This window comes from Lutra lutra, chromosome 3 (assembly GCF_902655055.1).
Source record: "Lutra lutra chromosome 3, mLutLut1.2, whole genome shotgun sequence".
Classification (NCBI taxonomy): domain Eukaryota; kingdom Metazoa; phylum Chordata; class Mammalia; order Carnivora; family Mustelidae; genus Lutra; species Lutra lutra.
This window is the reverse complement of record NC_062280.1, coordinates 76,298,506-76,326,326: the sequence shown is the minus strand read 5'-3', so window position 1 is coordinate 76,326,326 and position 27,821 is coordinate 76,298,506. Positions and strand designations below refer to the sequence as shown.

The following is a 27,821-nucleotide window of genomic DNA, read 5'->3' as shown; positions in this document are numbered from 1 at the left end:
TGTATGTGTGTGTGTGTGTGTGTGTGTGTGATTGATTGTGTATGTTATACAATATGTATGTATGCGTGATGTATAAAAAAGTTTTTAAAAACTTCTGTGGGGCCCCTGGGTGGCTCAGTAAGTTAAGCATCCAACTCTTGGTTTCCACTCAGGTCATGATCTCAGGGTTGTGAGATCAAGCCTGGTGTTGAGCTCCGCACTCCTTGAGGAGGTGCTTGAGATTCTTTTTCCCTCTCTCCCTCAGGCCCCACACCCTGTATGCCCGTGTGCCTAAGCTCTCTCTCAAATAAATAAATCTTTTTTAAAAAAACCTCCTCTGTTGTAAGTTTAGTAAATTATGACTTGACCCTACTTATTTCATTTAAATAGCATGTAGCCTAATCTAATAAATTATGTAAATTGCTTACTTAATTGTATTTCATTTACCAATTTAAAAATACATAGAAAATCTGAAAAATGATAATATAAGAAATTTGCCTTTTTATCTTTAAGCAATGTGTTCTCTTTTGTTCATTTTCTTTTCTTGTTTTAGAACCCTACAGCCGTTTTTTGAAGGGTTATTACCCCGAGATAATCCAAGAAACACTCGGTTTGCCATCAACTTCTTCACTTCAATAGGTCTTGGAGGTTTAACGTAAGGATAGTTTTCAAAATTTTATTTTCATCTTATAAAATTATCTCACAGGTGCCTTCAAAGCAGAAACTAACAGAGATTATATCTTTAATTAGGGATGAATTGCGTGAGCATCTCAAAAACACACCGAAGGTCATTGTGGCACAGAAACCAGATGTTGAGGCAAATAAATCCCCTTCCTCTTCCTCTTCCTCTTCCGCGTCCTCCTCTTCAGAGTCGGCCTCCTCTGCCTCTGACTCGGACAGCAGTGACAGTAGTTCAGAGTCTTCCAGCGAAGACAGCGGGTCTTCATCCAGCAGTAGTCAGAGCTCTGCCTCAGGTATGGAAACTCACTTCTAATGGATTGGGCTCTTTTCTAACAAGTATATTGCTGGTGATGTTTACAGCAAGGGAAGAAAATAATTTGATTGCTTGATTATTTTAGAGTTCAGTTGTTTAAAAGCCACAATTACTAATATAAATGATCATCTATCACTGCTGGAGCCTGTAGTGAATTGCATCATTTATAATGCTAAGATTACCTATTGGAATCCTCTTCATAGAAATGAAGATATTTCATTGCAAATACTTACTTGAGTGACGATTGAAATGCCATTCATTCATAGTTCCTATAGTCCAGTTTATAGCTTTCCTGGTAGTTCTATTTTTTTTTTTTAAGATTTTATTTATTTATTTGACACAGAGAAAGATCACAAGTAGGCAGAGAGGCAGGCAGAGAGAGAGAGGGAGAAGCCAGCTCCCCGCTGAGCAGAGAGCTCGATGTGGGGCTTGATCCCAGGACCTCAGGATCATGACCTGAGCCGAAGGCAGAGGCTTTAACCCACTGAGCCACCCAGGTGCCCCTGGTAGTTCTATTTTTTTAAAAAATTTTTTAAAAAGAGTTTTTTACTGTAGTGAGGTCATGTTAGCTACCGAAAAATGCCATGCATTCATTGCACACATTGTAAGTGTAAATGTTCATGAAGAGAACACATCCACATGCTAGCTACCCATAACCAGAGTTACTAGCTACTGCCACTCCTCCCGTCCACTGCCTCAGGGCAGCTACTACTCTCATTTGTAATTCCGTAATTCATTATTCCTGTTTTTAACTTTATAACTGTGTTTTGTGAACTCCTTTGTGTCTGGCTTATCTTTCACAATTACTTTTGTGAGATTCATCTGTAATACTGCATTTAGTTATAGTTCCTTCAGTCTTATTGCTGTATAGTTTTCCACTGTATGAATATGCTACAGTCTATTTAACATCCCTTTTACTCAGAAGGAATTTAGATATATAAATAGTAGTCCTGTGAATATCCTTATTAATACTCGGTAAATATGTGTATATGTACCTATGTGCATTTCCGTTGGGTTTGTCTTGGGAATCACTGGGTTGTAGGTTGTGTGTATATTTAGCTCTAGTAGTTACTGCCAGCTTTGCAAGTCAGTATTTCAGTTTACACCTCCATCAGCCATGTTTGAGAGTTCCAGTAGCTCCCATCCTCTCAGCACTTTGGTTGGATATCTTCTTCAATTTAACCATTCTGGTAGATATGTAATGGTATTGCATTGTGGTTTTAATTTGCATTTTCTCGATCATTAATGAAGTTGAACACTATTTTATAATGTTATTGGTCATTTGGGTATTTTCCTTTTTCTGAGTGTCTGTTCAAATCTTTTGCTACCCTTCCCCCCTTTTTGTTGCTTTATGAAGTTGTCTCTTCTATAAATTTGTTGTTCTTTAGGTTTTCTGGATATGTATCTTTTGTCACATGTATGTATTGCAAATAGCTAGTTCCATTCCATTCTTGTCTCTCCCAGCCTGTGCAGCTGCCAGAGCTCTGTTGGTCTCTCTGTCCTTCAGCAGTAACCCTGGATCAGCAGATGCTCATAGGGAGAAAGTGGCTGTAGAATGTCAGCTTACTTCTCCATGGTTCTGCCCTCTCTAGAATGCTGGCCCTTAATCAACTTAAAAGAAAGTTGCAAATAGTACAGAAAATTCCCATATAGCCTTCACTCAACTTTTCCTAGTGTTAGTATTGTATGTATCCAGAGTTCCATTACCGAAGCCAGGAAATTAACATTGTAACAATACATTAAACATATTCTTACTTGAATTTCACCAGTTTTTCCATTAATGTCCTTTTTCTTATTCCAGGATCCTACTTGGATTGAACTGAGTTTCTTCTTAGTCCTCTATAACCTATTCCTCTCAGGCTTTTCTTGGCTTTAATGGCTCTGAGACTTTTGAAGTCACTTATATTTTAGAATTGGTCCCTCAACTCAGATATCTGTCTGATGTTTTTACATGATTAGAATGAGGTTATGCATTTTTGGACAGAATACCATAGAAATAATGTATTCTTAATGCAGCTTATCTTGGAGTTCATAATATTGATATGTCTTATTGGTGACATTAACTTTGATCACTTGGTTAAAGTGATATCTGCTCAATTTCTTTTGAGCAGAAAAGGACAGAAACTCCTTTTCTCTATAAATTAATGTCTTGTAGGGAAATAATTTGATACTATGCAAATCTTCTCTTTCTCCTCTACCTTTCGCTCTTTAATTTTAGCATCCTTCTTTGGATCTTGTCTGCAATACTTAACTACTGTGGTGTTTGCCGAATGTGATTTTTCCATTTGTCTTTTTTCTTCTGCATTTAGTGATTGAATTTCTTCTGCAAGAAAGAATTATCCCTCTCCCCCACCCCCACTTATTTATTAACTTTATATTTTATCAGTGTGGACTCTTGGGTATTTACTGAATTAGTTAAAATCCATTACTATAATTTATTTTGTTGTTCAGGTCATTTCAGCTTTGGCAGTTAGAACTCCTTCAAGTTGACCCTCTGTTCTTTCAACATACACCTATCCTGTCCTTTTTTTTTTTTGAGCACTGCCTTTCTTTATAATATCTCAAGCTGTTCAAGATCTTTAGTGCCTTTAAGCAGAAGATTTTAAATTTTTATCTGGCGTTTCTAGTTGTTTTCAGCAGGGGCACTGGTCTTCCACAGCTTTTTCCATCCTTCCTAGAAGTAGAAATGCAGTAGTAAAGGATTTTTTTAAATATGCCATTTTCTGAGAAGGTCTGTTTTGTTTTCCCCAGGATCAACCCTGTTTTCTTCCATCACAGTATCTTAGCCTGAATAAGAGATAGTCTTATTGTCCAAAATCATATCATTTCTTACTTTTTAATGCATATTTAGTGGCAGGAAAAAGTAGTTGGGAGGTTGATCTTTACACTCTTGTTCTCTGGCTTATTGCACTTAAAAGAGTGTGTGTGGCAGCCAGAATTGTGGGACTCTCAGTATTTTATATTATTAGAGCAAGATTGCATTTGCCCACAGGAAGTCTTATTCTTGAATTAAAATACGTTAACATTGATCATTTAATACTCACCTCTTAATTCTAAAGAATTTGGTATTTCATGATATCTGTTTTGAGAACAGGTGATAACACAGCTTGAATTGCTGCAGTAAGGAATCTTGCTGATTCAAAATTAATTTGCCTCATCATACAATTTCAGTAGAGAGTTTTCTGTTTTATTAGTAAAATATTAAGTAGCATAAAAGCAATATGAACTGTCCCAAAATTAGAAAATTGTAAAGCAAACACCCAACAGTGGGTTGGTTGCCTATTATGGTAGGGCTCAGGGTTTTATGTCAGCACTGCCCTGAGAGTGGTGAATAGTAGGGACAGAGAGATGTTGATTTAGCACACAGCCAGATGGTTTCTGCTTGGGTAGCTGCAGCTCAGCTGAGCTGCTTGGTAGGAACCAGAGAAATAAATCCTTAGTGGCAAACCAATGGACTATGCCAAGGATAGGCATTCGGCAGAAGAAATACAGGTTGGTACAGTGAGATTTAGGTGGAGACAGGACGAAGGTAGGCAGTTTTCTACCATATTTTCTTTCTGTATATATATGAATTTGACAAAACTTTTGGTCTTCTCAGCACCTTTGATTTATGTACCCAAAGTAAATAACACAGATAAACTGATTTAATTTGTTTTATAGCTTAAAATTTCACTGTGATTATTTAATATTTACATTTGTGATTGTATCAGTAAGATTGAATTGTTCTCAGCCATTTCAAAAGAGTTTTCTCAGAAATCAAGATAAGGCCTATGATTATGTCTTTTTTTTTTTTAATATTTTATTTATTTATTTGACAGAGAGAGAGATCACAAGTAGGCAGAGAGGCAGGCAGAGAGAGAGGGGGAAGCAAGCTCCCCGCTGAGCAGAGAGCCTGATGTGGGGCTTGATCCAGGACCCTGAGGCTTAATCCACTGAGCCACCCAGGCGCCCCTATGATTATATGTCTTAACAAGCTTCTCTTCCTGGTGTAGATACTGCTTCTCTGATAGCACTGGAGAGCAGAACTATTGTTTTTGTAGGAAGAGGTTTTTATTTGAAAAATACATATTCATGCTGTTAAACAAACACAGTAAACAAACACAGTAACCCCACTTCCCCACCTTTAGGAGTGATGTTGTTCACATGTGTGCTCACTGTGTTTTTCTTAACATGTCAGATCTGAATAATATTCCCTATGACATAATGCACAGGGCTGGAATTTCTGTTTTTGAATAAAATTTATAAGTGGAAATGTACCTGTTAGTCACTTTATAAAAAAATTTTACATTTGCTATAGTTTATTTAAAGTTTCTGTTTATAGCTTTGAGTCTAAGGATCAAAACAGTACTTTGGTGATAAGATACATATTCTTAAAAATTACTCATCTTGTAAAATATCCTGTTGTAAGACTTGCCATTCAATTTAGTTTTGCATCCAGTTTGTCTGAATTAATAAACCTACAGTGGATTAATAAATGTAATTGTTAAATTATTAAATTAAAGATTAAAATAAAAGCTAACGATTTCATTTTACGTATGCAGATAAAGATAGAAGAAAGAAGGGACAAGGAAACACCAGAAGTAAGGAAGTAGATAAATTGATCAGGAAACAACAGACCCATGATAGGAAACAAGAAGAAAGAAGGCCAGAGCAAAGGCATCGGGAAACACGGACTGAAAGAGAAAGAAGGTCAGAAAAACATAAAGATAAAAATTCAAGGGATCCAAATTGGAGAGATCCCATAACAAAGTACACTTCAGACAGAGGTGTTCCTTCTGAACGAAATAGTTACAGTAGAATCATGAATGACAGAGACCAAGAAGCACACACAGATTTGGAAAATAAGTATGGTGATCCTAAAAAGAAGAGAGGAGAGAGAAGAAACTCTTTTTCTGAAAATGAGCACAGACACCGAAATAAAGACTGTGAAAATGTTATAAGAAAAGATAGATCAAAGTCAAGAGAAAAGAATAGAAAACATTCAGGTTCTAGAAGTGATGAAGATAGGTATCAGAATGGTGCCGAAAGGCGATGGGAAAAATCTAGCAGATACTCTAAACAATCCAGAGAATCAAACAAACATCAGGACTGGCGAAGAGAAAAGTCTCCAACAAAGCAAAAAAAATAGTTCTACAAAATTACAGAAACTGAACATGCCTTATATTCAGTTGAAACAAATTATTTTTTATATTAACGAACTTTATAAGAATTCTTGTATAAAGTACTGGTTTGTATTTGTACATTTAAAAATTTTTTCATTTTAACATGTTTTATAATTGGTACATCTCAAGGCCCTCCACATAAAATTATTTGAGAAGTTTCACCAGAGAGGGATGTAATTCTTGCTTATATTTTGTTAATAAAATGATCAAATGCTCATTGAATCAGTGATTTTTTTCATTGACAAAATTTTTTTTCCTGATAATGTTATCAGTTGTTTATAGAATTATTATAATGAATTATCAGTGGCTTTTTTTTTTTTTAATAACTAGAGACCAAAATAGATGAACCATTTCAATGTAATATTTTTGCTTTGTCAATGAGATGCTATGAACCTTTTTAGGAGTCACCGTTTTTTTTTTAATAGGAATTATTTCAAGTTTTATATTACATCTTGAACAAAGTAGGTATGTATAATTTTTTTAACAAGTGTTTTGATGAAGCTAAGGGTATATTAGTCTTTTAAACAGATGCATAGCTATATTATTTAGAATTAGGACTTATCAATAACATTTCTTCTCTTTGGACTGCTAGATTAATGTTTAATTGAAATTCTTTGTGATTAGTGCTTTTTCTCAGCCTTGAAGTTATATCATTGTTGGTAAGGTAATGTGTATTTAACTTTTAATTTAGGTTAATAGGTCATTGGAAAACATATAGTCATGAGAAATGTGAACAGCCTAACTGTGAAATAATTCCAAATTTTTTAAGAATTTTGAAGGTTTCCATCATTGTAACTCTCACCAGTTAACATGTGACCATATTATTTATTACTTTTGAAATAAAATATTGCCTCTGAAATTTTAGATTTGCTGACATTTAACCTACTTACCAAATAGACTGCTTGTGCTTGTTCACTTTTAAAGTACATAAAGTCCATTTTAGCTGATGTCTGGTTTCAAGAATAATGGGACCACCATCTTCAATGTTTGACTTTCAGGCATTCTCTGATTCAAAATGTTTTTTATTTTTGTTCAAAAACTTGAGTATAAATAACAGTAAAGTCCATATAAATAAATATTATCCTCTCCTCCTATCCTCCTGCCCCTGCAAGAGGGGGGGAAAAAAAAAAGAAGAAGAGCATTAATTGAATATGACAGCCTGAAAAAATTCTTCTTAGTGTTTTCTCCTACTGTGGTGGTTAGAAGATGCTGAGTTGTCATTAGAAGGTACTGTCATGGACACAGTGCATTTCACAAAACTATGAAGCTTAGCAAATCGGATTTATTTACACGTAGGCTATGAGCCCTAAAAGAAAATAAATGAGAGTTTATTTTTGTAACCGAACACTGGTCTTTGGGGGTGGTAAAAAGGAAGAAAACTGGAATAGAAGTTTTAGCTTATTTTCTTCACTTTAAGTTTATAATTTCTAAATGTAGAAATGGGAAATCATTTGATTTATTAAGTCGTTAAGACCTTAAAGATTTGTTAAAATAGATAATTTTTTAAATGTAACAAATATTGAGCTTCTATTATGTACACAGACCTATTCTAGGAATATAAATAAACCATGAAAAAAACAAGAGTTTCAACTCTTAACAGGGCTGATACTATGGTAGGGAAATGTGGTCATGATACTGGGGGGTTTGGGGTGGTTGGTAATTTTCCATAAGAAGGTCAGAGATCTCTGATAAGGTGATGTTTGCCCAGATTGTTGAAGGAAGTAAGACCTTGAACCCTGTGGACTATTGTGGGGAGAACCCAGGCAGAAGGGATTGCTGAAGTATAGATGTTTATTTATAACAAATATTGCCTGGGAATTTATGTTAACGTTTCCTATCCAACTAGTTGGATTTTTCTTCTCCTCACTATCTTATTTATTTTTAACAAAAGCAGTTAACACCTAACTCCCTTCAAGCAGAAAAATATCTGAGTATAACTGAGTCATATCAGGGCACAGTCAATAGGGGCCTGGGGCAGAAATGGACTTTTTTTTTTTTTGCCTTCAGGGTGCATTTCTAGCACATCAAATGTGACAGGCTCAGATGCCCCGCCCTGCCATTTGGGCAGGTTTTTCCACTTTCATCCTTTTAAAATGCAGACAAGAAACATGTTGACTATGTCTGCTGTTTCTGAATTTTTACTTCTTAGGATTAGCATTTTTTGAAGATCAGCTGAGTCCTGTGTATATTGCGTGCCATTACTCACTGTTTGTCAGTTTCTCAACTTCTCGGCGTCCAAGGTTTCTCTATCCCTACTGTATCCCCAACCACCTGCACCCATGGTCATTCACCTTATGTTGACTTCAAAATCCACACCATCTCGGAAAGCTCTTCTTCAAGCATCGTACTTTGACCACTGCCCATCCCACTCACTCTCTCTAGTAGTGCTAGTCTAGGAATCCGATAACTTCATCAAAACTTCAGATGTACTGACTTTGTTCAAATTTATCATCGCCCCCCCCCCCTATTCTTTCACTTGCTTTTAGGAAAAGACTCAGGTTCATATTGAGTAATTTATTACCATTTCATTTGAAAACTATTTGGCTAACTGCACATTTAAGTCTTACTAGGCTTTTATCTAATCTATACCACTTGCTGGCTGTTGCCTTGGGCAGGACCTTTACCCTTGGTGTCTCCATTTGTGTCCATTTCCTCCTGTGGACAGTGGTAGAATGGTAACTCCCTTAAATAGTGAATGGTCTCTGTGGCATGAACAGGGCCTGGAGCTAAATGCTCAGTGTTAAGGTCTTTTTTGTTGTTGTTGTTGTTGTTGTTGTTGTTGTTGTTGTTGTTGTTTGGTCAATAAATGCTGACATAGTACCAGTAGACCAAGAATTGCAAACTCGAATACAGGGGATAACACAAATAAGATAAATCAGCTTGGGCAATGAGCTGGAGTGACTGAAAGGCAGCAGTAGTTACTCAGCTCCATCCAGTTGTGCCTATAAAAAAGACCAAAGATTGACAAAGCTGCCTGATTCTCAAGAGAATTGAAGAAGTAGGATTTTTATATGACTCCTGATTTTTAAATGTTGACAGTGATTTTTTTTTAAGATCAAAACAGCCCGAAGTTGTTAAAAGTCCAAACAAAATGATCCCTTCAGGTGAATTGCCTTTTGAATAGCTAGTTTGTGATTCCACTGTAGTTCCTCAAAAGCTATTTATTATTTAATCTTGAAATGACAGCGTTCGTTATACAAACCTCATCACTGTTTCATTTTCTGCTCTTCATTAGAGTGGGAGGATAAGTCCTATCATCTTTCTTAAGAAAACTCATTTACTTCGCTAACCTCAGCAGTCCCTCTTGCTCTAAAACTTTTGCCAAGTTTTGTTCTGTATTTCATTGGCCTACTCCTTAAAATTTCGTATATCCAAAATACAATTCATTTTTCCTCAGATCCTCAGCCTTTCTAACTGCCGCTGATTCCACTAATCTCCCATCACTTTTGAGTTCCCCTTTCCCCAAACCACCAAACTGCAACAGTATCTTTTTAAAAGATCTATTATTTATGTTAGAGAGGGAGAAAGGGAGGAAAGGGCAGAGGCAGAAGGAGAGAATCTTCAAGCAGACTCCCTGCTGAATGTGGGAACCCACTGTGGGCTGGCTCTCCTCTCAGGATCTGTGAGATCACAACCAGAGCCAAAACCAAGAGTCTGATGCTTAACCAACTGAGCCAACCAGACACCCCTGGATTTGGACAGTAGTTTATACATCATCCTCCTGTGTACCAAGTACTGCTCCAATGAGAGAGCAAAAAGTAAACAGGCCCTGTCTTTTTTTTTTTTAAGATTTTATTTATTTATTTGACAGAGATCACAAGTAGGCAGAGAGGCTGGCAGAGAGAGAGAGAGATCACAAGTAGGCAGAGAGGCAGGCAGAGAGAGAGGAAGGGAAGCAGGCTCCCTGCTGAGCAGAGAGTCCGATGTGGGGCTCGATCCTAGGACTCTGGGATCATGACCTGAGCTGAAGGCAGAGGCTTTAACCCACTGAGCCACCCAGGTGCCCCCAGGCCCTGTCTTCAATTGACCCTAAATCCTTGCAAGGGAAAACAAAGCTTAAAAAATAAAAACTTGGGGCACCTCGGTGGCTCAGTGGGTTTAAGCCTCTGCCTTCGGCTCAGGTCATGATTCCAGATCCTGGGATCCAGCCTCGAATTGGGCTTCTGCTCAGCAGGAAGCCTACTTCCCTTCTTCTCTCTCTACCTGCCTCTGCTTACTTGTGATCTCTGTCTGTCAAATAAATAAATAAAATCTTAAATAAATAAAAACTTAACACTTTGAAAAATGTTAGCTATTCAGAAAAACCAAAAGAATAGTGCAGTGACCACCTATAAACTACCTCGATTCTGACTTCAATAATCTAAATCCTTATTTCCATCCTGTTACTTTCTTCTACACGGAAGTTCAATGACTCCTCCAGCTTTCAGGATAAATATAAATTCCCAGCCTGTTATTCTAGTTTCTTTAGTTCAAGTGTTGTAGATAAACAATGAATCTTGGAACACGGCATCAAAAACTAATGATGTATTTTATGGTGACTAACGTAACAATAAAAAAAATTTTTTTAAAGTTCAAGTTCAACCTGTCTTAATGATTGTTCTAGGAGCTGCCATCCTTTGATCACTACTACATTGTAGAATGTTTAGCAGCATCCCTGACCTTAACTGGTAGATACTAGTAGCACCAGGTTCCCAGTCTTGACAAGGTCAATCCATTGTCTCCTGACATTGCCAACTATGCCCTCCAAGGCAAAGTATCCCTAGTTGACCACCATAACCATAGACCTAGCATTTAGGAAATACTCTTCAGTGGATCACAATGATAGTGTTTGTTCTGGACGAACCACTGTGCCTATTCATATAAAGCTATGTCTATTATACTGCCCTCTTCTTTTTGCAAGGGCAAGATTTGTTTTAAGAGACTATTTAATATTCTATTTAATATTTAATATTTAATAGTGGACAGTAATATTTCAATTGTTTTTGTTTAGCAAAATTTTCTGATATTCTAGGGAAGACATTCTAGTTGACATTTTAAGAGGTAGGTTTTCTGCAAACAGTAGCATGATTATTAGCCTGTTAATGTGATTGTCTCCTATAGGTTCTGGTTTATCACTGTAGCTACTTATTATAACCAACACATTTCAGAGATGGAAAACAATGAGCTGTGACTATTTTATTATTTTTAATCCTACAATAGAGAATTAGATTATCCAGTATCTAAACATCTTAATTTTTGATCAAACACTTCAGTGACCATCAAATGGTTGCTGAAGTGAATTAACTGGACATTTAATCAGTAATTTCATGCATTATAAGGCCTAAAGGATTAGCCAAATGGGATTTTATCTCCACCAAGTAAGACTATTTCCTGGAACAAGTATCTGGTATGAATTAAAAGTCCTTATGAGTCCCATACTCTATATAGCACTGTAACCAGAGATCTTTCCCCACTATTTCTGTGACCAATACATGAGAAGTCCCCATGAAGGCTGTACCGAACAGTTGCTGTTTCTGTCGAAAGATGATTTCTTCTCTCTGATCCAATAATTTGGGGAACTTGCCAACAAAATCCCTCCCTGGCCAGGCCATACAGAATATCCAATCCCCTGAACAATGGAATTGGTTCAGGAATGAGCATGTGACCCAAGCTGGTACACTCAGAATCGTTCCCAATTATTCTTCACTTCAGAGCATGAAACACAGGACCATGTCTAAGGGTCAACAGAGCAAGAAGGGTGGTTATTGAAGCTGGAGCAACCATAGTCCTAGGGAAAAGGCCAGTCCACAGACCAGTGCACTCAACAGCGAGCAGCCCCCCACTGGGTGAGGAAACAATTCTGTTTGAGTCCCCAGATTAACTGAACTGTGGCAGAAGCTACACTTCCCAGGTGTGAGTTAATGAATCCTTTTTCTATTTAAGCTACTTTGATTCTGATTTATACCACTTGTGATTAAAAAAAATCTGTATTAATTCATGGTGATTCCTCTTGATGGACAGGATGGAATCATTTGGGCAGCTATTCCCACCTCGCCATATTTTTGCTTGCATACTTTTACTTACAGAAGGCTAGAAGGAAATAAATGTATACCCACTAAAGATGACCTATGGGAAAAAAATACAACAAAGTACCTGTGGATGGCTCTTAATACTTCACGGAAACATCTAAATGAGTGATTTAAATGAGGTTAATTTTATTACCAGTGATTTTAAATGAGGTAAATTTTATTACTAGTGATCTATTTCTATAAATAACAGAACCTCACTTTTCCTACAGGACTCTCCTTGGGCTTTGAAATGTATTGCACAGATGCAACAGGTCAATTCACAAACAAAAATTGGTTTCATATTACCAATGAAAAGGACTAACTGCAACTATTTTGAGGGCTATATTACCACCCTTAAGCCACAAAGATACTTTACCTTAACAACTAATGTATCCTCCTGATCATTTTACAATATGAAGTACTGAACAGTAAGAACACTGCAAACATTTGCAATCTTACACATAAGCAGCCTGAAAATCCCATTATATACAAATACCTGCAGACTCTTCCTTGAAATACAGGAAAAAATGTGAAAAGTCAATATTGCCACCATTCCTCAAGTTTTGGGAACAATTTTGCTTATGTCCTAATATTAATTTTTGTCTAAAAAGGGAGAAGGTGAAACTCCTAGGGGTATTTAGCCCTAAGAGGGAAAAGAGAGGAGGAAAAATTGTGTTTGCGCTTAATGAAAGATCCTGAATTGCTCATCTAGGCTAGAGGTAAGTATTGGAGAAGTGATAGGAGAGGTGGGAGGCACTGGGGAGGAGCTGGTAGCTGCTGATAAAAAAAAGTCATCTTTTACTGTACATATTTCTCAGAGGTCAGAAGTTCAATCTTACATTCCTTTGTATCTCCAGATTCAAATCTAAAAATCTCCTGTAGATGCTCAATGAGCATTTGAAGAAGGAATGAGGAAGCAGGATATTTTGGTTTATTGCTAAGCAGAATAATCTTACGCACTTCGGGATTCGTGGGGTTTTGTGAAATTTTAAACTCAGATCAACTACTGTTAACTCAATTGGAGTCCAAATGTAACTTTTTTGTCATAGGGCATGAGAAACCAAAACTCAAGAACATATTAGCTTAAAACCTGGGACACCAAAATGAAGGTAAAATTTATGCATAAGAGTGTATTAGAGGTAAGATATATAAAAAGCAGAGGGAGTATAAATGAGTAGAATCATTTTAGAAAATTGTTTGACAGTATCAGCTAATTTTGAATGTACATGTTCCCTATTCACCAACAATTCCACTCCTATGTGTTCAACAATATAGTAGAACACCCTTGGCAAGTGGAGAGAGGTTGGTGAAAGGGTACACACTTTCAGTTATAAGACGAATGAGGTCTGAAGGTCTAATGTATAACCTGGTGACAATAGGTGATAATACTACTTTGTGTAATTGAAGTTTGCTAAAAAGGTAGAACTTAAATATTCTCCCACAAAAAAGTGAGAAGCGGGATGATAGGTTAATTATCTGTGAGGAGGAACTCACAATGTATACATACATCAAATCATCGTTTTGTATACTTTAAATACCTCATGATTTTATTTGTCAATTGTCAATTATACCTCCATAAAACTTAAAAAAAAAAAAGACACTGCATCTTGGGTACCTAGATACACAAACATTAAAGAACACTGTGGACATTTTCAATCTTTTTTCTTCCTAACAGAAATGTGTACACATGTTCACCAAAAGATGTTTACAAGAATGTTCATAATAGCATTATTCTTAATAGCAAAAAATTGGAAACAGCTCAAACGTACAACTACAGTAGACTGGATAAATAAATTAGTTAATGCAGTGGAATACTGTACAGAAATAAAAATGAGACCATAGCTATGTCCAACAACACAGATAAATCAAGAGAGCATACATGGTGAACCAAAGAAGTCAAACACAAAGGAGCACACACTATATGTTCTCAACTATATGAAGTAAGAAAACAGGCAAAATGAATCTAGTCAGAATAGTGGTTACTTTTGGGGAGAAGGTAGGAAATGTTGAAAGAAAGAATAAATGGGACTATGGGGATGCTGGCATTGCTCTAATTCCAGACATAGGTGTGAGTGTCACATTGTCTTTTGTGCCAGTGCATTGACTTGTAAATGTTTAAGATTTGTACACTTTCTTCCCAGTAGCAAACACAAGTTAAAAGAAAAAAGATACAGATGTATAAAATCTCCTGTAGTAAGCTGTGCTTTTGACCTTCTTCCCAACTCAAATACAATAGCAATTATTGCCTGATATTTACTACAAACAAAGGTGTGTGATGTGGGAAATTGCACCATAGCCCTTTCTCTAATCCCTTTCTGTCCCTTACCAGTAAGAGGTCTCTGTTGAGACTAAATGAGATGCCCAACACTGAAGCTGAGTTTTTAATCAGATCCTAGTTACAGTTTTAGCCTTTTTACACTAAGAATCTATTTTACACTAAGAATCTACACCTCTGCAAGAGGTTTGAATGTAGGTATATGACTTGCTCTGGCCGGTGGATTATTACCAAACATGGTGCACAGGGAAACGTGAATAGTCTTAGGCACTGGGGCTTGTCCTCTCCTGATGCTAGAAATTGTTCCTCTATCAAGTGCATGAGCCCAGGCTAAGCTTGCTGGATGATGAGCAGCTGTGGCCATCCTGTTAGCTGACACTGAGCCAACTGTCACACATGAAAGTGAGCTCTGCACCCCCAACAGCCCCAGTGCAGATCAACCAACCTGCCAAGCACCAAACATGAGTGGTCCCTGACCTGGCTGGAACAAAACAGAAAGCGACACTCAGAGCTTTAAGAATTAATCAGTGTTTCCTCTTTGAAATCATCAGTTTTAGAGTAGTTGGCTATACAACAAAAGATAACTGATGTATATAATAATGATCCCTGAACTTATTTTTTAAAAGATTTTATTTATTTATTTGAGTTAGAGAGTGTGAGGGGGAGAGGATCAGCGGGAGAAACAGACTCCCTGCTGAGCAGGGCACTCAATGCTGGACTTGATCCTGGGACTCCAGGACCATGACCTGAGCCAAAGGAGCTGTTTAACCAACTGAGCCACCCAGGCACCCCGATCCTTGAACTTTTTGCACAGAAATTAATATAATACCTACCACATCACTATTACACATTTAACAAAGGTTCTTTTTTTTTGCAAATTTTAAAAAATTTATTATTTTTATTAACATATAATGTATTATTTGCCCCAGGGATACAGGTCTGTGAATCGCCAGGTTTACACACTTCACAGCACATACCATTTCACATACCCTCCCCAATGTCCATAACCCAACCACCCTCTCCATCCATCCCTCCCCCCAGCAACCCTCAGTTTTGTTTTTAAAAGATTTTATTTATTTATTTGACAGACAGATACCACATGTAGACAGAGAGGCAGGCAGAGAGAAAAGGGAAGCAGGCTCCCTGCTGAGCAGAGAGCCCAATGCAGGGCTTGATCCCAGGATCCTGAGATCATAACCTGAGCCAAAGACAGAGGCTTAACCCACTAAGCCACCCAGGTGCCCCAACCCTCAGTTTGTTCTGTGACATTAAGAGTCTCTTATGGTTTCTCTCCCTCCTGAACCCATCTTGTTTGATTTTTTTCCTTCCCTACCCCCCAAACCCCCACTCTGTCTCTCAAATTCCTCATATCAGGGAGATCATATGATAATTGTCTTTCTCTGATTGACTTATTTCACTTAGCATAATACCCTCTAGTTCCATCCACATCATCACAAATGGCAAGATTTCATTTCTTTTGATGGCTGCATTATATATATGTATATGTATATGTATATGTATATGTATATGTATATGTATATGTATATGTATATGTATATATATACATCATCTTCTTTATCCATTCATCTGTTGATGGACAACTAGGTTCCTTCCATAGTTTGGCTATTGTGGACATTGCTGCTATAAATATTTGGGTGCACGTGCCCCTTCAGACATTTGTATCTTTAGGGTAAATACCCTGTACTGCTGGGTCATAGGGTAACTCTATTTTCAACTTTTTGAGGAACCTCCTTGCTGTTTTCCAGAGTGGCTGCACCAGTTTGCATTCCCACCAACAGTGTAGGAGGGTTTGCCTTTCTCCGCATCCTCCCCAACATCTGTCGTTTCCTGACTTGTTAATTTTAGCCATTCTGACTGGTGTGTGGTGGTCTATCTCACTGTGGTTTTGATTTGTACTTCCCTGATACCGAGTGATGTTGAGCACTTTTTCATGTGTCTGTTGGCCACCAGTATGTCTTCTTTGCAGAAATGTCTGTTCATGTCCTCTGCCCATTTCTTGATTGGATTATTTGTTCCTTGGGTGTTGAGTTTGATAAGTTCTTTATAGATTTTTGATACTAGCCCTTTATCTGAAATATCACTGGCAAATATGTTCTCCCATTCTGTCAGCTGTCTTTTGGTTTTGTTGACTATTTCCTTTGCTGTGCAAAAGCTTTTGATCTTAATGAAGTCCCATTAGTTCATTTTTGCCCTTGCTTCCCTTGCCTTTGGTGATGTTTCTAGGAAGAAGTTGCTGTGGCTAAGGTCAAAGAGGTTGTGCCTGTGTTCTCCTCAAGGATTTTGATGGATTCCTGTCTCACATTGAGGTCTTTCATCCATTTTGAATCTATTTTTGTGTGTGGTGTAAGGAAATGGTCCAGTTTCATTCTTCTGCATGGGCTGTCCAATTTTCCCAATACCATTTGTTGAAGAGATTGTCTTTTTTCCATTGGATATTCTTTCCTGCTTTGTTGAAGATAAGTTGACCATAGAGTTAAGGGTCTATTTCTGGGCTCTATATTTTGTTCCATTGATCTATTTGTCCTTGAAGTTCTGCCAAGTTCTGCCAGTACCATACTGTCTTGATGATGACAGCTTTATAATACAGCTGGAAGTCTGGAATTGGATGCCACAAACTTTGGCTTTCTTTTTCGACATTCCCCTGGCTATTCTGGGTCTTTTCTGGTTCCATATAAATTTTAGGATTATTTGTTCCATTTCTTTGAAAAAAATGGATGGTATTTTGATAGGGATTGCATTAAATGTGTAGATTGCCTTAGGTAGCACAGATATTTTCACAATATTTGTTCTTCCAGTCCATGAGCATGGAACATTTTCCCATTTCTTTGTGTCTTCCTTCATTTCTTTTATGAGTACTTTATAGTTTTCTGAGTACAGATTCTTTGCCTCTTTGGTAAGGTTTATTCCAAGGTATCTTATGGTTTTGGGTGCAATTGTAAATGGGATTGACTCCTTAATTTCTCTTTCTTCTGTCTTATTGTTGGTGAATAGAAATGCAACTGATTTCTGTGCATTGATTTTATATCCTGACACTTTACTGAATTCCTGTAGAAGTTCTAGCAGATTTGGAGTGGAGTCTTTTGGGTTTTCCACATAAAGTATAATATCATCTGCAAAGAGTGATAGTTTGACCTCTTCTTTACTGATTCGGATGCCTTTAATTTCTTTTTGCTGTCCATTTGCTGAGGCTAGGACTTCTAGTAGTATGTTGAATAGCAGTGATAACAGTGGTGATAGTGGACATCCCTGCTGTGTTCCTGATCTTAGCGGAAAAGCTCTTGGTTTTTCCCCATTGAGAATGATATTTGCGGTGGGTTTTTCATAGATGGCTTTGATGATATTGAGGATTGTACCCTCTACCCCTACACTTTGAAGAGTTTTGATCAAGAAAGTATGCTGTACATTGTCAAATTTTTTAAAAACATCTATTGAGAGAATCATATGGTTCTTGTTCTTTCTTTATTAATGTATTATATCACATTGATTGATTTGTGGATGTTGAACCAACCTTGCAGCCCAGGAATAAATCCCACTTGGTTGTGGTGAATAATCCTTTTAATGTACTGTTGGATCCTATTGGCTAGTTTTTTTTTTTTTTTTCAGTATGAAATCAATTTATTTAATACCTAGAATGACAAGCCAATAGGATAAACATATAATTTAGTTTTAAAACCTACTTAAATAGCCATTGATCAAACTGGTGCTTCATCATGAATTGTTAACACTGATACCACATTTGAAATGTCTTTTTTTTTTTTTAAGATTTTATTTATTTATTTGACAGAGAGAAATCACAAGTAGGCAGAGAGGCAGGCAGAGAGAGAGGATTGGAAGCAGGCTCCCTGCTGAGCAGAAAGCCCGATATGGGGCTTGAACCCAGGACCTGGGATCATGACCTGAGCCGAAGGCAGCGGCTTAACCCACTGAGCCACCCAGGCGCCCCGAAATGTCTTTTTTTTTTAAAGATGGCTCTGGATGTTACTAACATTTAGTTAATACTGTCAAGAATCACTAAAAACAAATTGGGAACATAGTGGGGGTTTTTTGCAAATCTATGAGATAAAACAGATTGCTTCTTAAAGATGCCTTTCATTACAACTATTAAACAGAAGGGGTGCAGGTCAAAGGACAAGGGGAAAAGGGCAGCATGTGGACTGAACTTGACATTGAAATCTATGACTGGCCAGGATATTTAGGTAGGACATGGTGCTTATGTGGCTTGAGTTTTTTCATTCTCTTTACAGTCTTCTGCAGAGCAGAAGTTTTTAATTTTAATGAAGTCCAGTTTTTTTTTTAATTTTTTATCTTTATTAATGTAAGGACCTATTTAGCCAGAGCGACTCCATCTTGGTTAAAAAGCCATTTTGTTGTTTGTGCAGTAAAACTTAAACTGACCCCCCCCCCCCACCCCAGAGAAACTTAGAAGCAAGTCTGGAAAACCAGTAAAATATGGTTGGCCAGTTCCTAATAACAGAGCCCAGAATATAAGGCCCGGTCAGCCAGTTCCTGATAACAGGGCCCAGAATACAAGGATGAGTCAGCCTATTGGCTAGTGTTTTGGTGAGAATTTTTGTATCCGTGTTCATCAAGGATATTGGTCTGTAATTCTCCTTTTTGGTGGGGTCTTTGTCTGGTTTTGGGATCAAGGTAATGCTGGCCTCATAAAATGAGTTTTGAAGTTCTCCTTCCCTTTCTATTTTTTGGAACAGTTTCAGGAGAACAGGTATTAATTCCTCTTTAAATGTTTGGTAGAAGTCCCCTAGGAAGCCATCTGGCCCTGGGCTCTTTTTTTTTTTTTAAGATTTTATTTATTTATTTGACAGACAGAGATCACAAGAGATCACAGAGAGAGAGGAGGAAGCAGGCACTCTGCAGAACAGAGCTGGGCTCTTTTTGTTGGGAGATTTTTGATGACTGCTTTAATCTCCTTCCTGGTTATAAGCCTGTTCCGGTTTTCTATTTCTTCCTGGTTCAGTTGTGGTAGTTTATATGTCTCTAGGAATGCATCCATTTCTTCCAGATTGTCAAATTTGCTGGCATATAGTTGCTCATAATACGTTCTTATAATTGTTTGTATTTCTTTGGTGTTGGTTGTGATCTTTCCTCTGTCATTCATGATTTTATTTATTTGGGTCATTTCTCTTCTCTTTTTGATAAGTCTGGCCAGGGGTTTATCAATCTTATTAATTCTTCCAAAGAACCAGCTCCTAGTTTCATTGATTTGTTCTACTATTGTTTTGGTTTCTATTTCATTGATTTCTGCTCTGATCTTTATTATTTCTCTTCTCCTTCTGGGTTTAGGCTTTCTTTGCTCTTCTTTCTCCAGCTCCTTTAGGTGTGGGGTTAAGTTGTGTACTTGAGACCTTTCTTGTTTCTTGAGAAAGGCTTGTATGGCTATATACTTTCCTCTCAGGACCACCTTTGCTGTGTCCCACAGATTTTGAACAGTTGTGTCTTCATTATCATTTGTTTCCATAAGTTTTTTAAATTCTTCTTTAATTTTCTGGTTGACCCATTCATTCTTTAGTAGGATGCTCTTTAGCCTCCATGTATTTGAGTTCTTTCCAACTTTCCTCTTGTGATTGACTTCTAGCTTCAGAGCATTGTGGTCTGAAAATATTCAGGAAATGATATTGGGATTGGAATCCCAATCTTTTGGTACTGGTTGAGACCTGATTTGTGACCCAGGATGTGATCTATTCTGGAGAATGTTCCATGTGCAGTAGAGAAGAATGTGTACTCTGTTGCTTTGAGATGGAATGTTCTGAATATATCTGTGATGTACATCTGGTCCAGTGTGTCATTTAAGGCCTTTATTTCCTTGTTGATCTTTTTCTTAGATGATCAGTCCATTTCAGTGAGGGGGATGTTAAAGTCCCCTACTACTATTGTATTATTGTTGATGTGTTTCCTTGATTTTGTTATTAATTGGTTTATATAGTTGGCTGCTCCCACGTTAGGGACATATATATTTAAAATTGTTAGATCTTCTTGTTGGACAGACCCTTTAAGTATGATATAGTGTCCTTCCTCATCTCTTATTATAGCCTTTGGCTTAAAATCTAATTTATTTGATATAAGTTTGCCACCCTAGCTTTCTTTTGATGGCCATTAGCTTGGTAAATTCTTTTCCACCCCCTCACTTTAAATCTGGAGGTGTCTTTGGGTCTAAAATGAGTTTCTTGCAGACAGTATATTGATGGGTTTTGTTTTTTATCCATTCTGATACCCTGTGTCTTTTGATTGGGGCATTTAGCCCATTTACCTTCAGGGTAACTATTGAGACATATGAATTTAGTGCCATTGTATTGCCTGTAAGGTGACTATTCCTGTATATTGTCTCTATTCCTTTCTGGCCTACTACTTTTAGGCTCTTTCTTTGCTTGGAGGACCCCTTTCAATATTTCCTGTAGGGCTGGTTTGGTGTTTGCAAATTCTTTTAATTTAGTTAGTCCTGGAAGCTTTTTTTCTCTCCTTCTATTTTCAATGATAGCCTAGCTGGATATAGTATTCTTGGCTGCATATTTTTCTCACTTAGTGCTCTGAATATATCATGCCAGTTCTTTCTGGCTTGCCAGGTCTCTGTGGGAAAGTCTGCTGCCAATCTAATATCTCTACCATTGTGTGTTACAGACTTCTTGTCCTGAGCTGCTTTCAGGATTTTCTCTTTGTTACTTCAACTACTAAGTTTTACTATTAGATGACAGGGTGTGGACCTATTTTTATTGATTTTGAGGGGGGTTCTCTGTGCCTCCAGGATTTTGATGCTTGTTCCCTTTGCCATATTAGGGAAATTCTCTATTATAATTTGCTCCAATATACCTTCTGCCCCTCTCTCTCTTTCCTCTTCTTCTGGAATCTCAATTATTCTAATATTGGTTCATCTTATGGTACCATTTACCTCTCAAATTCTCCCCTCATGGTCCAGAACTTGTCTCTCTTTTGCTCAGCTTCTTTATTCCCCATCATTTGGTCTTCTATATCACTAATTCTCTCTTCTGCCTCATTTATTCTAGCAATAAGAGTCTCCATTCTTGATTGCACCTCATTAGTTCCCTTTTTGATTTCAGCCTCATTAGATTTTAGTTCTTTTATTTCTCCAGAAAGGGATTTTATTTCTCTGGACAGGGTTTCTCTAATATCCTCCATGCCTTTTTTGATCCTAGCTAGCACCTTGAGAATCATTATTCTGAACCCTAGATCTGACATATTACCCATGTTTGGGTAATATGTAGCCGTTGGTACTGCCTCTTGCTCTTTTTTTTTTTTTTTTTTTTTTTTGTGGTGAGTTTTTCCACCTTGTCATTTTATCCAGATAATAATACATGAATGAGAGAATAAAATACTAAAAGGATGGCAAAGATCCCAGAAAAATGTAAACAAATCAGAGGAGACCCCAAACTAGGGGAGAAGAAAGGGGGTAAAAAGAAATTATATATATATATATCTATATATATAGATATATAGATATATATTTGACTGGTGAATGGAACAGAGCCATAATAAGTCCAAAATAAGGGTAAACCAATGAAGGGATGGAATATGACTGTAAAGATGAAAATTTTTTAAAAAATTCTAAAAAAGGAATTGATAAGTGTGCCTAGGTACCTCGGTGGGTTAAAGCCTCTGCCTTCAGCTCAGGTCTTGGTCCTGTGGTCCTGAGATCTAGCCCCATGTCGGGCTCTCTGCTCATTGGGAAGCCTGCTTCCTCCTCTCTCACTGCCTGCCTCTCTGCCTACTTGTGATCTCTATCTGTCAAATAAATAAATAAAATCTTAAAAAATAAGAATTGATAAGATAAGTTGATTGGAAAAAGAAAGAAGAAAAAGCAGGGGGGTGAGGTGGGGTGGTGGAATGTGCTCAGGCTGGAGACTAGAACAAAGCCCTATGCTAGATTTAGAGTATATTTTGATCTACTAGAAGAAATTGTATCCCAAAATTTTTAGAAATAAAAAACCCTGTATGTATACAAAAAATAAGTTTAAATACAATGAAGGATAAAATATGACTATGATAATGAGTGTTTAAAAAGTGGTTGTTTTTTTTTTTTCGGAAAGGTATTGTTAAGATAAACTAGCTAAAAAACGTTAAAAGAGGAAAGAGGAAAAGTTTAAAAAATTAGAAGAAAAAAATTTTAATTTAATTTAATTTTGCAAGACTAAAGGATCATTGGGAGAAAGCCATGAATTCCATTCTTTGCTTTCCCCTCCTCTGGAATTCCACTGTTCTCCTTGATCAGTGAGATTGGTCTTGGCTGGATGTTCTTGCTGATCTTCTGGGGGAGGGGCCTGTTGCTGTGATTCTCAAATGTCTTTGTCAGAGGCAGAATTGCACTGCCCTTGCCAGGGGCCAGGCTAAGTAATCTGCTTGGTTTTGATCTTGGGAGCTTTTGTTCCCTGATCACTTTCCGTAGAGCTCTGGAGGGTGGGAATGAAAATGGCAGCCTCCCAATCTCCAGCCCAGAGGGGATGAGAGCTCAGGGCCCCACTCCTCAGTGCAAAACCCAGCAGATTCCTGCCTTCAGAGGAGGAAGGTGAGTCTCCCTGGATCTGCCACTTGTGGGGTCCCTGCTCAAAGAGCAGTGGTCTGACTGTGCTGTGGATCACAGTTTAAGATAACCCCAAGCTGAGAGCTCACTCCTCAGCTCTGTCTCTGTAGTCAGCTTCCTTGCTCAGATACCTGGGAGCTCTGCTACACTCAGACACCCCGATCTTTCAGTGACCCCGTGAGTCCTGAGACCACACTGTCCCTGTAAGGGCTCCAGCCCCACTTAGCCTTTGGAGCAATGTCCCTCAGTGGAGCAGACTCCTTAAAGTTCTGATTTTGTGCTCCACTGCTCCACCGCTTGCCAGGAGCTGCCCCTCTCCCTGCAGTCTAACTTCCCATCACCTCAGATTCACTTCTCCACATATCCTACCTTTCAGAAAGTGTTCAATTTTCTGTTTCTAGAATTGTTGCTCTTCTTCTCTTGGATCTCCTATTGAGTTTGTAGGTGTTCAGGATGGTTTGATAACTATCTAGCTGAACTCCTGCAACCTGATGTCATTTCAGTCCACTACTCCTCTGCCATCTTGCCTCTCTCCTACCTTTAACAAAGGTTGTTGATAATTATGGAGATTTCTTCTTTTTCTTCTAGTCTTCTCTTCTAAATTGTCAGTTTCACAACATAAACCCCAAAGATTTAGCTTCATAATTATTAAAATATTTTAAATGTCTGTTGCATTGTTTTTATCACTGTTGAGTTTGTTTTGTTCTGTTTTACTAAACCAGCCTCTTTGAAATCTTCAGAAATAATCTTCAGATATGTCATTATTTTGCCCCACAAAACCATGCTGATTACTATTAGCAATCTCTTTAGAAAATAATAAACAAAACTGTTCTTCAGCAGTGCACAATTTTTTTTAAGAAATATATTCCTGGGGCACCTGGGTGGTTCAGTGGGTTAAAGCCTCTGCCTTCAGCTCAGGTCATGATCCCAGAGTCCTGGGATTGAGCCCCGCATCGGTTTCTCTGCTCAGCAGGGAGGATACTTCCCTTCCTCTCTCTCTCTCTCTGCCTGCCTCTCTGCCTACTTGTGATCTCTGTCTGTCAAAAAAAGAAAAGAAAAGAAAAGAAAAAAGAAATATATGCCTATCAGAGAAATGTCAAACAAATTTACTGGGGAGGGTTGAGGAATCTACTTTCCTTTAAGCCTTTGGAAGAAAGACTTCTCTCCTTCTCAAACATATCTAAAGGTAATATTCTGATCTCTACTAATCCAATGATTTCAATTTATGCCTCAAATGCAACATAAATATGAAAGCTGAGGAAAAATTGGCATGCATTTTTGCAGTGTAGTAAGATGGCCAGTAATTTTTGCAATGTTCTTAATCCTAAGAGACTTGTGGTTTATAATTTGAGTTTTAGGAGAATGCTATGTTATCAGTTAGTTCTGTTGGCTGTACCTTTGTGGGCCAAACACCTATCTCTTGACTATTGCCATTCTGGTATGTATTGCCAATCAAAGACACAAAAGAGAGAAACTCTGGTGAATGATTAACGCAACTATGTGGCCATAATAGGAAGTGTTAGAAGAACTCATGAAAACAATGAACAATATATGTGAAAAGATGGGGAGTTTCAGAAAATATATGCAAACTATAACAAAGAACCAAATGGAAGTCCTAGAAATGGAATTATGATGACCAAGATGAAAGATTCATCAATAGGGTTATAAGCCCAGAGGATGCACCATACATAGGAATGAACTAATGAACTTAAGGATAAGTCAATATAAATTAAAGTGAAACACAAAAAGAAAGAAAGAAAAGGGGGAACACATATCTGAGATAAGTCAATAATACACGTAATTGGAGTTGTAGAAAAAGGACAGAGGGAAAACGGAACCAAAAAATCCTAAATTGATGAAAGTCGTTAATCTACATATCTGAGAAATTCAGCAAACCCTAAGCAGGATAAATATAAAGTGAACTAAAGGAAGGCACATCATAATCAAACAGCTGAAAGACTCAAAGGTAAAGTCTTGAAAGCATCTGGAGAAAAAAATACATGGCATACAGGTGAGCAGCAATAAGAATGTTGACTAACTCCGCATTAGAAAAAAATGGAGGCTAGAAGAGTATAGAGCAATTTCAGGTGCTGAAAGAAAAAAAAATGTTATCTAATATTCTATATCTAGCAAAAAATGTCTTAAAAAATGAAGGTTAACACATCTGTCTATGAAGAAAAACTGGGAAAATACTCATCTTCATCAGATCTTCAATAAAAGACATGCTAAGAGGGGTGCCTGGGTGGCTCATTCAGTTAAGCATCTACCTTTGGCTCAGATCATGATCGCAGAGTACTGGGATCAAGCCCCATGCTTGGCTCCCTGCTCAGCAGCAAGCCTGCTTCTTGTTCTCAGTCACTATCTCTATCCCTATTTCTGTGACTATTTCTCAAGTAAATAAATAAACTCTTTAAAAAAAAAAAAAAAGACGTGCTAAGAGAATTTCTTGAGACTGAAGAGAAAATATGCCAGGTAGAAATGTCACCAGATTAAAAAAAAAAAAAATACACACACATACACACACACACACACACATACACACACACACACACACACACACACATATATTCAAATTTTATTTTGGAAATTACTGATTCCTTAAATTAAAAAAGTATATTGTATGGTTTATATAATACATAAAATTAGACATAAAAGAAGAGCAGCATAAAGAGAGGGAAGGGAGGCAACTCCACTGCTATAAGGTGCTTACACTATTGATGAAATAATAGACATTTTGGGGAGATACTCTGTGAAATTTAAAGGTGTGTATTGTAACCCCCAGAGCAACCACTAAGAAAACCACAAAGACACATACATCAGACTCTTCAAAAACTATTCCTAGATAAAAGACATTTCCTAATAATAAAACAGAAGATAATATGTAAAATGCTTGAAGTAATTAGTATGAAATAGACAAATCTAGTGGGAAATTTTAGCATCTCCAGTAAGTGAAAGAGCAAGTAGACAAAAAATTAGTAACAATACAGAAGATTGGAGAAACTTTATCAACTAACTTGATCTAATTGTCATTTATAGAACACTATAGCCCAAAATAAGAGAATATAAACTCTTTCCAATTGAACATAGAAAATTTATCAAGATAAAAATAAAGAAAATTTATCAAGATAGATGATATATTGAACTATAAAACAAGTCTCAATAAATTCCAAAGGTTGAAATCTTTGAAGTATATTTTCTGACCACAAGAGTACTAAAGTAGAATTAATAATATTAAGATGTCACTAAAGTTATTAATCTAAAAAAAATCTCCAAATATTTTGGGAAATAAACAACACATTTCTAAATAACTCATGGACTGAAGAGGAAATCACAAGAAAAATTAAAAATATTTAAAATGGAATAAGAATTAAAAAACAGCATTTCAAAATTTGTGGCATGCAGTTAAGCTGTGCTTAGAGGTAGATTTATATTTCAAATATAAATGCTTAGAGTATATATAGTCATAATAGAAAGCTATATTATGAGCTTATTTTATTTTATTTTATTATTTATAATTTTATATTTATTTTTATAAGATTCAATATATTAGGGGTGCCTGGGTGGCTCAGTGGGTTAAAGCCTCTGCCTTCGGCTCAGGTCATGATCCCAGGATCCTGGGATCAAGCCCTGCATCGGGCTCTCTGCTCGGCGGGGAGCCTACTTCCCCCTCCCTCTCTGCTGCTGCTCTGCCTACTTGTGACTTCTCTCTCTGTCAAATAAATAAATAAAATCTTTAAAAAAAAAAAATTCAATATATTAGAAAGAAAGATGAAATGACCTATGTTTCCAACTTAAGACCTTAGCAAAATTAGAGCAAGTTAAAATCAGCATAAGTAAAAGAAATGATCTAGAAAAGATAGGAGTTGAAATTAGTGAAATAGAAAATAGACAAAAACAGAAAAATGAACAATGTTACAAAAATTGGGTTTTTAAAAAGAGTAATAAAATTGATAATTATCAAACAGGACTGATGAAGGAAAGAGATAGAGCACAAATAGCTAATAACAGGAATGACAAAGGGGACATCATTATATACTCTACAACAATTAATGGGAAAAAAGGGATATTATAAATAATTTTATACCAGTGGGGCACCTGGGTGGCTCAGTGGGTTAAACCTCTGCCTCCGGCTCAGGTCATGATCTCAGGGTCCTGGGATCAAGTCCTGCATTGGGCTCCGTGCTGAGCAGGGAGCTACTTCCCCCTCTCCCTCTGCTGCTCCCCCTGCTTGTGCTCTCTCTCCTTCTCTCACTCTCTGTCAAATAAATAAATTCTTTAAAATAATAATAATAATAACTTTATACCAGTAAGTCTAACAACTTAGATGAAATAGGCAAATTCAAGGTAGATAGAAATTATAAATTACAAAAACTAACAGGAGAATACATAGAAAACTTTTATAATCTGTATCTATTAAAGAACTAAAAATCTTCATATAAAACCAAATATAAGACTTCCCACAGTTTCAGAAAATACAGGAAGAGGAAATACTTCCCAGCTTGTGTTATGAGGCCAGATTTCCCTGATATTAAGATCAGACAAGAATATTCAAGGAGAGAGGGGCACCTGGGTGGCTCAGTGGGTTAAAGCCTCTGCCTTTGGCTCAGGTCATGATCTCAGGGTCGTGGGGTCGAGCCCCGTGTCGGGCTCTCTGCTCAGCGGGGAGCCTGCTTCCCTTCCTCTCTCTCTGCTTGCCTCTCTGCCTACTTGTAATCTCTGTCTGTCACATAAATAAATAAAATCTTAAAAAAAAAAAGAATATTCAAGGAGAGATAATGACAGCCCACCACACACC

The 27,821-nt window shown here is 37.2% G+C and overlaps 1 protein-coding gene across 3 annotated transcripts in view; it reads left to right on the top strand.

Moving 5' to 3' along the window:
- The window catches only part of CWC22 (CWC22 spliceosome associated protein homolog), a 58,832-nt gene extending 51,580 nt beyond the window's left edge, over positions 1-7,252 (top strand). For all 3 annotated transcript variants that reach the window (XM_047722330.1, XM_047722328.1, XM_047722329.1), the window contains exons 18-20: positions 533-634; positions 730-953; positions 5,515-7,252. In XM_047722330.1, coding sequence (XP_047578286.1) covers positions 533-634; positions 730-953; positions 5,515-6,101 — 913 coding nt within the window. In that variant the 3' untranslated portion in view covers positions 6,102-7,252. The remainder of the gene's footprint in view (positions 1-532; positions 635-729; positions 954-5,514) is intronic.
- Positions 7,253-27,821: the final 20,569 nt, after the last annotated feature.